At 40.1% G+C, this 16,452-nt stretch overlaps 1 protein-coding gene across 4 annotated transcripts in view; it reads left to right on the top strand.

The window, feature by feature from the left end:
• Arfip1 (ADP ribosylation factor interacting protein 1) overlaps positions 1-16,452 on the top strand; it is a 54,297-nt gene that overhangs the window by 19,347 nt on the left and 18,498 nt on the right. For 3 of the 4 annotated variants that reach the window (XM_048333394.1, XM_048333393.1, XM_048333391.1), the window contains 4 exons: positions 302-403; positions 6,817-6,925; positions 9,291-9,386; positions 12,150-12,262. In XM_048333394.1, the coding sequence (XP_048189351.1) occupies positions 311-403; positions 6,817-6,925; positions 9,291-9,386; positions 12,150-12,262 (411 nt within the window). In that variant the 5' untranslated portion in view covers positions 302-310. The remainder of the gene's footprint in view (positions 1-301; positions 404-6,816; positions 6,926-9,290; positions 9,387-12,149; positions 12,263-16,452) is intronic. The other variant, XM_048333395.1, reaches the window with a different exon arrangement.

Here is a 16,452-nt window from a genome sequence, read left to right as displayed (position 1 = left end):
TAGAGATGCAGTACAGGGATTTGAACTCAAGCCTATAAGTTTGCTAGGTAGGTGCTCTGCTACTTGAATTACATTCTTAGCCCAAGGACTTTCTTGTAAATCAAGAAATTTTGAGTGAAGAGAAAGCAGTTAGGTTCATTTTAAATTATTTTTCTATAATATTTATTTCATAAGTGTTAAGTGGGTTACAATATAAAAATATTAAACCAATAGCAGTGCTTTGTACATGAATATAGTGCTTGGAATATTTGCTTGTTATAGCTTGGTTTTAGTGGGTTTTTTTTTCTCTCCTTTCTTTAAGGAGTCTACCATGGCTCAAGATTCTCCCAGAAATTCAGCAGCCGAAATTCCAGTGACGAGTAATGGAGAAGTGGACGACTCCCATGAACATGGCTTTAGTAGGGTAAGAACACTTTTCTTTTTGTTGACCCTAAGAGTCATGATGAGTCTTTTAATGTTGAGATGAAAACAATAGACAAAATATAGGAATATTTTCTTGGTTTGGTTTTTGTTTTGGTAAGATTAAGCTCCAGGACCATTAAGCTTTGATGTTTATCTTAGCAGTAGAGCGGAATGAGAGTATGTCTGACTATTTTGCTATATAACCTTATAAAAATACTTAATTTCGGGGCTGGGGATATGGCCTAGTGGCAAGAGTGCCTGCCTCGGATACACGAGGCCCTAGGTTCGATTCCCCAGCACCACATATACAGAAAACGGCCAGAAGCGGCGCTGTGGCTCAAGTGGCAGAGTGCTAGCCTTGAGCGGGAAGAAGCCAGGGACAGTGCTCAGGCCCTGAGTCCAAGGCCCAGGACTGGCCAAAAAAAAAAAAAAAAACTTAATTTCATTTGTCACAGAAAATATTAAATCTAAATGAGCTTTTTCAGCATTGGCATGGTCTGATCTCTTTTTTGCATATTGTATGTCTGTAATTCATAAGTAGCTATTCCTGATTTTGTTGTTACCTTTCTAAAGTGGCGTACTTGACTCAGAGAAATTGAAATTTGGGGTGTTTTTGTTGTGGTTTTTAGGGTTTTGTGGTTGCTGTTACTATTGTTGTTGTTCTGGGATTTCATTTAGGGCCCTGTACTTGCCAGCTACATGCTGTGTTGAGGGCCTCATGCTGCATCCCGACATGACAGATGACAGTACACGATGGCAATGTGTGCACCAGTGGTGAATGAGGACATGTCAAAGAAAGTAGGGGACGGTGACAACCACATGCTGTGGAGACTTTTTCTTTTTTGTTGTTTTTCGTCAGTAGTGGGGCTTGAACTTAGGGCCTAAGCTCTGTCCCTACACTTCATTCAAGGCTGGCGCTCTACCACTTTGAGCCACAGCACCACTTCCCGTTTCCTAATAGTTAATTGGAGATAAGAGTCTCACAGGCTTTCCAGCCTAGGCTGGCTTTTAAGGACGATTCTCAGATCTCAGCCTCCTGGAGTAGCTAGGATTACAGGCATGAGCCACCAGTGCCCAGCTTCCAAGTGCTTTGCAATAACCTGCTTTCAGAGAACACAGACTTATGACCAGACGTTCATCTCTCTTAAAGGCTCCAGCATCCTTTCAGTACTCCTGCCTTGGCAGACAGATGGGGCTAGTCCACATTTAAACCATAGTAGTTTATTTTTCCTCAGTATATTTGCCCCTTTTTTATTGGCATATATTAACTGTACAAAATAATGAGTTTCATTATGACATTTTCATACATGTGTGTAATTTTCTTTGGCCTTATCACTCTAATGGTATCCTTTGGTGAACATAAGTTAATTTTTGTTTGAGATAGGGTCATGCTGTTTAGCTAAGGCCAGTCGCAAACTTACCATTCAAGGACCAACTTGTCTCCACCTCCTAATTGTTGGGCTTACAGGTATACTAATATATGCTAATATATTAGCATATATTAGTTGTATAAGGGAAGTCATTGTGACATTTCCACACATGTAAAAATTGTATCCTTGTCAGCCTCCCTCACTATCCTACTCTCTCCCCTTCAAACAATTTTAGAGGGTTCATTGTATTTTCATACATTCATATAAATTACTTTGACCATATTCATCCCCATTTACCCTCTTAGTCCTCTCCCTAGGATTCGTCTCCCCATTGGAACCTATTCTTGTCGTTCCCTTTTTTTTGTTCCCTTTTTTTTTTAAAGTGTATATTAATTGCACTACGAGATTCATTATGGTTTCAGTTACCCCTTTTTCATGAGTGGAAACATTTCAGAAGCATTTTTTCAGTGTTTTAAGCTCAAGATCTGTTAGACATATATTGCCTAAACGTTCACTTTGCCTCCCCTATCTTCCTGAAAAATAAACAGGAAATTTCTTTTAACCTCAAACCCATTTTTTGTTTTAATTAAGTTCCAAAAAGTATCAAATGTATTGCTTAGCACTAGATTATGGACACTTAGAGGCTAGTCAAGTGATCTTATGCATAGCACTGAATCATAACCACAGTTTTCTCAGATACGTTAAAAATGTATTTATATGTATTTGTTGTGTAAAATCTTAAAATGACTGGTTTTTAATGTGGTAGCTTATTGAGTTGTCCTAAGTTGGCTGGCCACATGGTGTCACTGTGGCACAGAAAATGATACTGTCCATTTTTCATTCTGATTCTCACTGTGTATGTTTGGGTTGACTTCCTTGCTTGTGTTTTTGAGATGAGATACCCTTGTTAAGCTTATGCTCACCCTTCATAATTATATGTGATTTGTGATACAAGTGATCATCCTAGAAATCTCACCAGCAATTTAGTCATTCCCTCCTATACTGTTTCTCAATTTGTTAGTTACTCTGTGTTTCTTAGTATACAGGCAAGAGCTAGATGAGGGAAAGAAGTGAGGACAAAAATCATGGTATATTTTTAAAGCAATGATATTTCTGCTTTTAAGTACAAAATGATACTTGTTTGTTTATTTGGGGGGGGTGTTTGTGCGCGGCACGAGCGCGTTAGTCCTGGGGCTTGAACTCAGACCCTGGGAGTTGTCCCTGAGCTTTTTCTGCAGTGGAGCAGTAGCTCCACTTCTTGCTTTTTGGTGGTTAACTGGAGATAAGAGTCTTACGGACTTACCCACCCAGGCCTGCCTCAAACCACGATCCTCAGATCTCAGCCTCCTGAGTAGTTAGGAGTTTAGGCATGAGACATTGGCACTCAGCAATACTTGTTTTTTTTAAAGAAGAATAAAATTTAATCTCTAAAGAAGTCAAATGAGGGCTGGGAATATGGCCTAGTGGCAAGAGTGCTTGCCTCGTGTACATGAAGCCCTGGGTTCGATTCCCCAGTACCACATGTACAGAAAATGGCCAGAAGTGGCGCTGTGGCTCAAGTGGAGAGTGCTAGCCTTGAGCAAAAAGAAGCCAGGGACAGTGCTCAGGCCCTGAGTCCAAGCCCCAGGACTGGCCAAAAAAAACAACAAAGAAGTCAAATGAATCTTTGACTTGTAAATTGCCTATTATTTATAATGAATGCTGTTAGGGATTGCTAGAGTAATAGAGTAGAAATTTGCAACAACTTGTACCATTAGAGAGGAAGCAACAAATGCTCTACATGATTGAGTCTTCTTTATTTTTTTTTCTTTTTAAGTAGTTGTAAAAGGTGTTTCCAGTTCCACGTGTCAGATTAGGAGTACAGTGCATTTTGATCAGCGCCACCCCTTCCATTTATTCTCACCATTTTAAACCCATCCCATAGTTCACCACTTGTCTTGATTATTAATGTGTTGTACAAAAAGGTTTCAATTCCGTAAGTCGGGTTATGAGTAGAATGCATCTTGATCAATGTCACTTGTGAATCAAGTTATAGTTGTCAGATTTCGAGAAATTTATTAGACACAGCTGAGGTGAAGCTGTTCCTGCTCCTCACACGAGTCACCCGCTCATTCCTCTTAAGTAGCCCATGTCATTTTGTGTTCTGCTTAGTATCCTCCTCTTCAGATTGAGAATTGGAGAGGTCCATTGGCACCACTTGGACCAGGCTTCTCTGCTACTATTAGGTTAGGCATTAGCACTGCTCCAGCTGCTTTCCATCAAGGAAACAACATTTGTCTCTAGACCTGTGTCTGTTACATCAAGGATCTCTGGGAACCACCGGGGAGGGGGGAGGGGTTTTGAGCGAAGTCAAATGCCCTCAGCACTAAAGTTGTCTTGTCTAGAGGCCTGGCAACACAGGGTAGAAGGTGACTCCATGACTTCTTGAAAACGTACATCAGCTCATATATATGTATTTATAATATGTGTTCTATTATTTAGCTTCTGATTGGCTCCCTCCTCCCCAGTACAGCTGCTGTTGCATTGCTTTCCTAAGAATTTCCACAATATTCTCAAACTGGAAAATGACTCAAATGCCTAGTATTTTTTAGATCGATTGCAAGAAAAGGCAAACACACCCATCTCAGACCTGTGTCCTGTGTGTGTCAGTCTCCTCGGAGACCTTCCCCATAGCACCCATGCACGATTACAGAGACGACCTGCCACTCTATCCCTCTTGCCCTGTCTTTAAATAAAAAGCCCAAATCTCTATTAATGTCTCACTATTTACTATTTATCTGCCTCATTTATGACTACCTGACATAGGTCTGTTCACTTGTCATCTGCGTAGACAGGGTCTGCATATTTCCTTCCTCTTCTCTCTGGTGGCAGAGCAGCAACTCTCAGGAAGTTGATTCTTACTATGTGTTGGTTCAGTAAATAATACACATGCTCAAGCATGTGTTTTATGTGGTAAGTTAGAGTATTAGGAAAGGCATAGCTCAGTGGTAGATGGTTTGCCTAGCATGTGTGAGGCTCTGGGTTCCATCCCCAGAACCCCAAAAGTGGGAACTATGCATCACTAGTCATTGTGGAAAAAAACCTGTAGAATCTATTCATTGACTGCTCATGAAGATGAGGTCATTCCTCAGAGCTACCACAGAGGACAGAAGAAAACTCTGAATAAAAATACAATGTATCGGGAAACCCATTTGAGACCTAAGACCCACATTTCCTTTTCCTATTCAAGAAACTTGGTTATTTGGCTATAGGAGCTTGAGTTGTGTTTGGTATATACTAGGTAAATGATTATAAGATTCAGGGCCTTTAATTCCTTAGATTCCTTAGACTTACTAGACATAGAGTAACATTCATTCTTAGGAATACACAGACTTCTTGCCTTTAGGATTTTAAGAAGCACTCCCATGGACTGTTTGAAAGCCCAATCTGTTCTGTTGAGCTGTGTTTCTTTCATTATGATAAGGTCCCTAGCACTACTTTATTTTTGAAGTTCATGATTTCCTAGCTGTCTCTTTGCCCCTACTTCTTTGTTTCCCTAGGTATTGCTTCCTTTTGTATCAAATGTGTCCCATCTCTTTAAAGTATGCCTTGCCTATATTTTTCTAAGGTAGTTTCTATGACAGCTATTATTATTGTATAAAGTTGTATGTTTTATTACCTGTCTGTCTGTTTATTTATTTATTTTGAAATGAGGACTCACTCTCTTGCCCAGGCTGGCTTTGAACTCCTGGGCCCATGTGATCTTCCTGAGTAGTTGGGACTAGACAAGTGCCACTGCTCCACCCTGCTGGTGACATTTTAAATTTGTGTCTCTCAGTAACCTCTGTGTAGTTACTCTATTTAGAGTTAATTATATGGTTGTTTTCATATATAGGCATGCCCTAATATAATTAAGATGACATTGTAAGTATAATGCTAAGGGTGAGGATACTTATAATCCTATGTTTCTGAGATGATAAGGAGGTACATTAATGACTTTGGTAGATTCTACTGTCTTCATTACTCAAAAAATAAAATTACTCATCCTAAATTATATGAAAACACCTTTAATGCCTAGGGTTGAGTTTTTTGTTGTTGTTGTTATTTGGAGCTTTGCGGGGGGTGATCTGTGTGTTTGGGGGTTTTGGGTATCAGGGTGGGTCTTAAGGATGCTAGGCCTGTGCCCTACCACTTGAACCTCCTCCTGCCTTTTGTTGTTTGTGTGTGTTTTTTTTTGCCAGTCCTGGGTCTTGAACTCAGTGACTGGGCACTGTCCCTAGCTTCTTCTTTTTTTTTTTTTGCCAGTCCTGGGCCTTGGACTCAGGGCCTGAGCACTGTCCCTGGCTTCTTTTTGCTCAAGGCTCCACTCTGCCACTTGAGTCACAGCGCCACTTCTGGCCATTTTCTGTATATGTGGTGCTGGGGAATCGAACCCAGGGCTTCATGTATACGAGGCAAGCGCTCTTGCCACTAGGCTATATCCCCAGCCCCCCTAGCTTCTTTTTGCTCAAGGCTAGCACTCTACCACTTGAGCCACAGTACTACTTCCGGCTTTTTCTGTTTATGTAGTGCTGAGGAATCGAACCCAGGGCTTCATGCATGCTAGGCAAGCGCTGTACCACAAAGCCACATTCCCAGCCCCTGTAAGACTCTTATTTCCAGTTAACCGCCAAAAAGCTGACAAGGGAGCTATGACTCAAGTGGTAGAATGTTAATCTCGAGCAACAAACCTCAGGGACAGCACCCAGGCCCTGAGTTCAAGCTCAGCATCAGCATACACAAAATTTTATTAGATTAAAGTTTGATATCTGCCTGCTACTTAGTTCTAAATAATGAAAACCTGTTGTATTTGATATAAACTGTATCACTTAGTAGTACATTTTGCTATATTTGCTGTTGGTTATATATCATAGAATACCATAACAATATAAAGGAAAAGAGGAAAATGGTGTGAGATGTGATTAAAATATCATAATTATCTGAAAATATCATAATATCAGCTGGACTGTTATGTGCTATGGGATTTTTTTTGACAACTTTTTTCTTTTATTCATATATTACTAAGGATCTGAAGCATTCATTAACATCTGGACTCGGTCTCTCAGAATCTCAAATTACATCTCATGGCTTTGACAGTACCAAAGAAAGGGTTCTTGAAGCAGGGGCATATCAAGGTAAGAGCCTGTGTGTTTGTAAATGACTAGGGTAGAGGAGGGGAGAAGTTAACCCTATGCTACCTTTATGAAGACAGCACAAGAGTTGAACCTCCAACTTTACAGATAAAACACTGATCACAAGATTCAACGGTGTAACTTGAAGGTAGGCATGGAGGGGGAATTTAAGGGGAGAACGCTGGCAGACACAGCTTTGGTCAAGATGCATTGTACTCACGGCCTGTCTTGTGTGGGACTGTGACCTCTTTGTATAACTATTTCTTAATAAAATTACAAAAAAATAAAACCCACTGATCATAAATATAATTGCTATGGTCTCCCATTTATGCCATTTAGAAACTTTTTTAAATGATTTTCTTCTTCGGTTAGTGTGTGTGATTTCACCGATTAGCATCTGAAGGTAGGTCCCAGGGCGTCTGCGATACTGGGTACCACTCTACCACAGAGCATATCCCCAGCCTGTGAAATACTGAACTGAAAACTCAGAAATTGTATCATAACAGATGTATAGGTTATATTAACTAGCTAGCTTGTAACCACAAAATGTGTGGCTATACTTATTTGTATAAGTACATACTTCCTATCTCAAAAGAGGTAAGAAAATGAACTACTGTTTTTTCTACTTTACATGCTGTATAGGAGATCTTCAAGGCTACCTGTAAGTTCAGTATTTTGCTAGGAGAACTCACAGGGCTCTGTGTAAAGCCCCACTGATGGCTGTGCTTGGTTATAGTGGAAGACTATCAGCCGTACTCAGTGAAGTCAGAAGCTGTATGAGGCAAACAGTGAAAACAGGCATAAGCTCCCAAGAATCTTCCCCTAATGCAGTTGCACAGAAATGTCTTCATTGCCCCAGGGTTTTTGTTAAGACTGCTCACAAATCATCCTCTCTCTATCAGTATCAAGAGTCCAGATTTTGAGAAGGAATACAGGCGCTCAGCATAGACCACGTTGTTTATATGAACACGTTAGGCCCAGTGAGTTCACTCCTATGCGAAGGGAGGAAACCCCTTCGAAGTTCAGGTTCCCAGTCACCAGTCAAGTGCCAGTTGTATATGCTAAAGACCTAAGGATAGACCTACTGTTAAAAGTCAAATAGCTCGGGGCTGGGGATATGGCCTAGTTTCAAGAGTGCTTGCCTCATGTACTCATGAGGCCCTGGGTTCAGTTCCCCAGCACCACATATACAGAAAACAGCCAGAAAGTGCTGCTGTGGCTCAAGTGGCAGAGTGCTAGCCCTGAGCAAAAAAGAAGCCAGGGACAGTGCTCAGGCCCTGAGTCCAAGCCCCAGGACTGGCCAGAAAAAAAGTCAAATAGCTCTTCTGCACACATCCTGCATGATGTGTGTATGTGTGTTCAATAGAAATGAAAAATTGCCCCCTTTTTAGTGTTCTTACCTAGGATAACATTTCTAGTGCTCGTTTTTAGGAATGAAAGGAAAACCTGTAAACATTTCTATGTAGCAACACCGATCATTTCCTTGGCAGTACTATAGCTATAATTACAGTTGGTGACCAGTGAAATACATTAATTTTAGTGTTGTCTTATAATTTCACAAGTGGAACGATCCCCATGCCTTTGCGGTGATTAGCCCCCTTGCAGATAATAGTAATGGATATATTTTTATCGTAGTATTGTCTAGCTGTTTAGAACAGTTTAGATTTTGAACTATATTCTTTCTTATGTTTAGAAAAACAAAGCTATAAAAAAGAAGAAAGCATGTCATATCTTAACAATATATAGTATAAGCCCTCTGGGCTCTATAGTCCTTCATTCTGAAGCACTGTGGCAATTCTGTCTAGGGGATGGCTTTTAAGTTGATAGGATTGAGTGGATAAGAGTTATTTGACATCATTTTTATTGACTTCCATTTTTACTTATTTATGTACTGGGACTCGGGCCCAGGTCCTCATGCATACTAGGCAAGCCTCAGCCCATATTCAAATTTTAAATGTCAGCATGGAACCAAAATGAACTTAATATTCAGACATTTAAAGTATTTTCAATGAAATTTCTTAGCTCACATTTAATTAAGTCTTTTTCCCCATAATTGAAACAATATTGCAGAATAGGCTCTCCTGGCCATTGTAATCCCAGTATATGAACTAGTCACACTTGCTCAAAGATTAAACTCTAATCCAAAAGATGCTTGGTTTGGTTTTAATCGTTTTGTTTTGATGCAAAGTTTGTACAGGAACACAACATGGTCATGCATTTATTCCTACAGGAAAGTGAACATATCAATTCTAGTCTTGAATCACAGTATTTAAATATTTTAAGGGAAATGTCATTGAACTTGTATTCACGATGTACAGTTTGTGGAGGAGGAAAAGGATTTTCACAGTCAAATGTCTGCCCTTTCTAGGTTCCTCAGCGCCACCTTTGCCATCTGTTCTGTCTCCTAGCAGGGTTGCAGCTAGCCAGCTGGCCCAACAAGGAAGTGATGTAATAGTTCCTGCAGGTATTCACTGCACTGATTGGATAAAGCCCTCTTGCTACTGCTGAAGCTAAACTAACTCAGTTTCATACTCACTTGCTTTGTATTCTTAGGTGTGTGTTTCTCTGGCATTCTAGGTGGCTGCTTCTTTATTTCTTAACAAAAAGCAAAATAATTTTTCTAGACAGCCTATCTTCCTTTGCAGAGTAATTACATCTCAAACCTGAAATTTAATCTTTCCTTAAGAAAAGACATGTTGAAATGTGGTTTGTTTTAAATCATTCTTTCTTTGCTCTGGGCACTGTAGGTTCGGTTATTTCCTTCTAACAATCTCAGCTTAGCACCTCTGTCCTGTTTTCAGTTAAACAAAAAGAAGGAAGCTTCAACAATTAAGTTGTTTATTATTGGGAATAGGACAAGTGGATAAGTTTGCTTTCTTATTTTAGTCTCAACTTACAAATAGTTTGCAGAGTACCACAAAATACTACCTAACTTACCAGTTATACCTACTGAAAAACACTTGGAAAATATCAATGTGGCTGCCACTTAATGTTGCTGGACTATAAACACAGAAAAAGGAGCTCATTGTGATGGCACACGTCTTGAAGGCCCAGCACTTGGGAAACTGAGGCCTGAGGATCATGAGACAGCCTGGGCTACACAGTAGCAAGACTCCACCTCCAAGAAACAAAACAGGAAAAAGGAACTCCACACTTCTTTTTATTTTTTGTGAGGATTTTGTAAACTCTCAGATGAATGTGATTTTATATACCATGCTCAATCTTAGTCTGTATGTTTCAGGCTGGCTAAAAGAAAATTTTAAGCCCCTTTTTTTTCTCCTTTTCTTATTGTTTTTTGATTATTAGACAGCTTCCATCCCAAGTCATTGTTATCATAAACTTTATACCACCACCACCACAACACTCACGACTCTCCCCGACCTCGTCTGTTGGTACTCTGCACTGCCTGGCTCCCAGAACTCACTCGTAACGGAAGGCTCCCAGTGACCCTGTCAGGACCCCCCGCACCTCCCCCCAGCCTGCCTTCAGCTTCCCCCCCCCCCCTCGCCCCTCATTTCCTTCCCCAGCTGCCCCAGCCCCACCTCGCCTGCCCCATTTTTATACTCCTCTCTGGCCCCTGCCAGCAGCCCTGTCCACAGGGGCCTGAGCATGTAAGGGGGGTACTTGAGGCTCACCTGGGGCTACAGTGGGGTCCCAGGGTGCCCTGCCCTCCTGGCTCCTCCACACCTGTTTTTCCAACCACCTCAGGAATCACAGACTCCCAGAGTTCTCATAAACATTGATGAAAATCTTTCTGCTGTGGAAAATATTTCTATATTTTATTACTAACAGTGGAATGTATTTCCCTTCCTTTCCTTCCCCCTACCTCCTTCTTTTTTCTGTTTTGTTTTGCTTTGCCAGTCCTGGGGCTTGGACTCAGGGCCTGAGCACTGTCCCTGGCTTCTTTTTGCTCAAGGCTAGCACTCTGCCACTTGAGCCACAGCGCCCCTTCTGGCCATTTTCTATATATGTGGTGCAGGGGAATTGAACCCAGGGCTTCATGTATAAGAGGCAAGTGCTCTTGCCACTAGGCCATATCCCCAGTCCCCCCTCCCACACACACCTCTTTCTAATACTAGAATTTGAACTCAGGGCCTCACTGCTTGCAGGCCAGTACTCTGCCACTTGAGCTATGCCCTTAGCCCTTTTGCTCCAGTTCTTTTTCAGAAAAGATCTTGTGTTTTTACCTGACCATCCTTGGACTGTGAGCCTCCCACATACACCTCCCTCGTAGCTGAGGTCTTAGACAGATGCCATCAGATCCTGCTTTTTCATTGTCCAGGCTATCTTCCTAGCCTTCCCTTGTAGGTGGGGAGGATTAAAGGAGTGTACAGCCATGCTCAGATTAGTTTCAGTAGTAACTCTGTGTAGCTCCTGTAGAAATGCTCCTGTGGTTGGGCTATAAAAACAGGAAAAATGAGCTAGAATGGTGGAGCACTCCGAATAGTGTCTAGTAACTACAGAAGTTATGTGTAGCTTCTAGTAGTAGACTTGCTTTTATGTCTTAGTTGTTGGAGCACTATAATGTTTGGTAGGACTTTACATTGCCTTTATTAAATGCCTGGCTTTTTAAATGGGGGGGGGGTAGTGGGGCTCTTTAGAAAAAGTACAGTTTAGGTCTGTTTTAGCACATTTTGTTGTACTGGTAGTAAGACTTTTTAAAATTCATGTTCTAAACCATGTATAAAAACATGAAAACTGAACGATGAAGCATAAGCTGTTTGGTTATTTGTATATGTTGTATTTAAATCAAGTTAGATCTGTCTTCTCATTTATCATTTCTTAACAGCAAAAACATTCATTTTTTAAATGACTGTATGAATCTTGTTTGTTTGTTTGTTTGTTTGTTTGTTTTGTCAGTTCTGGGGCTTAAACTCAGGGCCTGGGAGCTTCTTTTGCTCAAGGCTAGCACTCTACCACTTGAGCCACAGTGCCAGTTCTGGCTTTTTCTGTGTATGTGGTATTGAGGAATCAAACCCAGGGCTCCATGCATACTAGGCAAGCACTCTACTACTAAGCCACTTCTCAGCCTGAATCATTTTTTTAAGTGACTGGGAAATTTAGTATCTTCCATGCTTCCAGGAAGTTTATAGTCCTTCACATTGTGGGAGCCTTTTTAGTTTTCTAAGTGCAAAAGTAATTTAGTGTGAACAGCATCAGTGTTTCGTTTTCTTTCTCCTCTTTGTCTTTATGTGGATTATTTTTATCTTTCGTTATGATCATTCAGGTGGCCAAAGAACACATACAAAAAGTGGACCAGTTGTTCTGGCAGATGAAATTAAAAGTCCTGCAATGGAAAAGTTAGAACTTGTTAGAAAATGGAGTCTAAACACATATAAGGTTTGTACTTTTTAAACTATTTCCTAAGAATTTTCATTTCTGTGTTGTTCAAATCCTTGTTTTTTTTCACATGAGTATGTAGGAATTACGTTTTTGTGGAAATACAATTAGGAAGTGGAATGTTTATTTCATTGTTTTCTTTTTTGCATTGTTGATCTTTACTTATGCTTGAAAAGTCAGTAGAGCCTTGGAATACATTTAGCTTAAGAGTTGCTATAGGTACGTTTCCCCCCTTTCTTTAATACTTCACTTTTTTGTTGTTGGTGGTGGTCATGAAGCTTGAACTCAGGGCCTGGGTGCTACCCCTGAGCTCCTTTTGCTTTTTGAGTCACAGCTCTACTTCTGGTTTTCTAGTTGTTAATTGGAGATAAGAGTCTCACAGATTTTCCTGCCTGGGCTGGTTTTGAACTGCACTCCTCAGATCTCAGCATCTTGAATAGGTAGGATTACAGGCATGAGCCATCAGCTTCCAGCACTTCACTTATTTTTAATTTTAAGAGATAATGTCTCACTGTGTTGCAGAGGCTGGTCTTGAACTCCTGGTGTCAGGTGGTCCTGTCTCAGCTTCCTGTGGAGCTAAGATTATAGACACACAGCACCAGTATATTAATATGTAAAAGTTTGAAATTCTCTGATCTTTTGTAATAACCAAGTAGTAACTGTACAGGCATCATCTCACTGCAAATTAATTTTAAGTTTTTAAATATTGTTATTTTAATTGCTCCAGAGAAATTGATTATTTTTCTTTGTTCTCTGTAAAATGAGTAAGCAGACTATTTAACCTACAAGGTATTTGATGTATTACAAACTGTTCAGGCCACAAATCCTCTTGGAATCCTTCGGAATCTTAGCAGGAATAAGGCAGTAAAATTGCAGGCGTAGGTAAATAGCCGAAAGTGCCAGTGTGTTAGGAATTGATTGGTTGAAGATCTAGTGTATTAAGAATTGCCTACATTTTTATACAGAGTAGATCTCTCTTATATGTCGTCTGAAGAGTTAATTAGAGCGAATTTGCTCTTTTAGCTAGTATTTTTTAATAATATTCTAAAATCATCTACAAACACAAGTTTTCTTAAGGTTGCAAACTGTTTTCAAACATGCTGTGTGAATTTTTTCAAAATAGCTCATGTAGGCACAAACCTGAGAAATGTCATTGGCAAGGAGGCTGCTCGTGGTGATGGAAGTGGTGAGATTGATTGGAATGCAGTGTAAACACGTGGAGATGCAGCAAGGTGTCCCCTAAAACTGAGAAAAAAAAAAAAAAGATGCTGCCTAAACTGTTCTCATGTAGGCCATTCTTCTAAATCCATGCCCCATCTGTTGTCAGAGATGGGGATTTGGCTATTCCATGAATCTGTTTACCTTTGTATGCCTCATATCACAGCTGCTAACTTGAGAATTTACCCATTGGTGAGTTCTCCTCTTCTTGCTGAGCTCACATATGCAATCATTGTGTCTTAAGTGTTCTGTCTTCTTAATGCTCTCCTCCTTCACCCCAGCCTTAAAGCCAGAGTTCATGTCTATTTCTCTGTCCCTCCTCTGTCTTTGTATCTCCTATCTCTCCCTCTCAGTCTTTCTCAGTGTCTCAGGAGATTGTCTTAGACCGTGTTCGGGCTAGTGTTGCTTTAAAATCCCTCAGGAGACCCACGTTGTCTCTAGGCGGCCTGAATCTGACCCCTGCCTGCCCACCTTGCCAGCTTTGTCTTCTACTACTCTCTCCTGCCTGTGGTGCCAGATTACACCGCAATCCCCTTAAGCAGTCTGTGCTTTCTCACACTTGTGCACCTTGTTCATGAGCTGGATCCACTAACTGCTTGGAATTCCCCTTAGTGTTGTTTATCTTCCATACTACACTGGGCTTAATTCATTCATTCTTCAAACTTAGCCCTTTTTTATTCATTTATTTGTTCATGAAATCTGCCTGTATAAATATTGTGTATCCACACATTTTGAACCTTAAGAAAACAGGTATTATATTATTTCTGAACCAGATCTTAATACCAATTCTCTGTTGTTTTTGTTGTTGAGGCCTTTGTTTGTTTGAGTCTTCCTCTCCTGTCATTTACTTGTGTTTCTTGTTCCTTATCTAGCTGATCCTGTCTGTATCTGTGCTATCATTTCCTTTTCGCCCATTTCTTACCTCTGCAATAATCTGTCTTACAGTACTAGCACACCATCTTCAGCTTCTCTTAAAGTGAAGGTTAATGAAAATAGCTTGCATAAGACGCTGCATGCATGGTATAATGCCATCTGAAGGAAGAATCATTTCCCTTTCTGTGATCACCTTATTTTATTTTTACATTAAAAATCAGAACTTAATTTGGATATCCCATTCTAGGTCACAAAAGAAGAAAAAAGCTCCATAATTTAATGGAGTATTTTACCCTGTGTGTGTAGGCTGAGATATACCTCTCAACCAAAAGAAGCTCACTTTAAGGATTTTAGTGTGTTTCCATGACTTTCTTGGCTTTTCAATATTTGGGTCCAAATTAGAGCCAGTGTTAGATATCTGTTGTCCCTGGATACTGCTTCTAGTTCTTGTTCTGATTTGCTTAAGTCTGCTTGTATTCATATTACTCTTGACTCTCTTGATTCTGGCTCTTGCTTTGATCCTCCCTCCTTCATGATTTCTGCCTTTAATTCCTCTTGGTTCTATTCTAGCAGATACTTTGAGGCTTTTAGTCGGAGAAAATGCTTATTATTTCATTTATATAATATATAATTAAAGCCAAATATATAATAGGGAGGGTTGGGGTGGGGCAGTCCTGGAGCTTGAACTTAGGCTGTCCCTGAGCCTCTTTGCGCCCGAGGCTAACGCTCTACTACTTGAGCCACAGCACCACTTCGGTTTTTTCTGAGTAGTTTACTGAAGCTAAGAGTCTCACTTTCCTGCCCAGGCAGGCTTCCATCCTCAGATCTCAGCTTCCTGAGTAGCTAGAAATACAGGCATGAGCCACTGACACCCAGCTAAAAATCTTTTTTTTAAGGTAGGTTTGTGCTGTGATACCTAGCTTAAAGTCTTTGTTTTAAATACTCATCTCAGCTAAACTTTCCTAAATGCAAAATACTTTTTTTTTAATGTTTAAGGATTTTCTACTAGCAATCACACTCTTACTAAAGTGGTACCTTTTAAATTCATACCTGAGTTTCTTGTCATCTTGCTTATTTATTTATTGGTTGACCTTCTCCCTCCACTCATTTTCTTTTTATGTTTCCTTCTTTGTATATCACTTTAATCACTTATCTCCAGTCTTGCTTGCCAGCCCTGGGTCTTGAACTCAAAGCCTGGGCGCTGTCCCTGGGGTTTTCTGCTCAAGGCTAGTGCTTTACCACTTTGAGCTACCAACTCTACTTTTGGCTTCTTAGTAGTTTATTGGAGAGGAGAGTCTCATAGTCTTTCCTGCTGGGGCTGCCTTCAAACTGTGATCCTCAGATCTCAGCCTCCTGAATAGTTAGGATTACAGGCGTAATGAGCCACCAGTGCCTGGCTCTTAATCATCCTTTTAAAAATTGTTCAGTTGTTGCTATGAGTTTATATGTTTTATGCTTAAATATCTTTCTTATTTGACATTACAGGAAAATCTCTTGGTGCTATTTAAGTACACAGTAACTATCCTGTAAATTCATGAGTAAATCCTGTAAATTCATACAGTGGTGACTCAATAGTATTCTGTACACTGTGTGTTAACTTTGTTTCATCCACCCTTCTCCAAAGAGAAAAACCTCTATGTAAGTCAGTAATTCACTGTAGCTTTCTTCTATCCTTTTTTAACTTAGTTTCATCTAGCAGCTATTGTTCTCAAAATGAATTCTTAATTTACATGAGAAACTTTCCCAGCTCATAAGTGGTTTCCATTTCCTGGGACTTTGAGGAAAGGTAAAACACTTAATCTTCATTCCCTTTTATTTTAAACTTGCTCTGGAATACATACTGGTCTTCAATTTTGCATTTTAATTAACACTAGAAATCCATTTAAATTTAAAAAGTCAGTCTTCAAGGATTATGTGAAAAACTTCCTCTTGAGACCCTTTTGAGTGGCAAAATGTCTGACAACTTTATTTCTTTGCAACACTGGGTGGACGCCTTCTAGTGATCTCATTTCCAGATTTAGCTTTTTCTTAAAGGTGTATAATTACATACAGTAGAGTATAGGCTCTATAAGTTCGGGTTCAAAACTTGTTTCAGGTGT

The sequence above is a fragment of the Perognathus longimembris genome, chromosome 24, assembly GCF_023159225.1.
Source record: "Perognathus longimembris pacificus isolate PPM17 chromosome 24, ASM2315922v1, whole genome shotgun sequence".
Classification (NCBI taxonomy): domain Eukaryota; kingdom Metazoa; phylum Chordata; class Mammalia; order Rodentia; family Heteromyidae; genus Perognathus; species Perognathus longimembris.
Note: the sequence above shows the minus strand (reverse complement) of the source record. Positions and strands in the feature narration are given on the sequence as shown.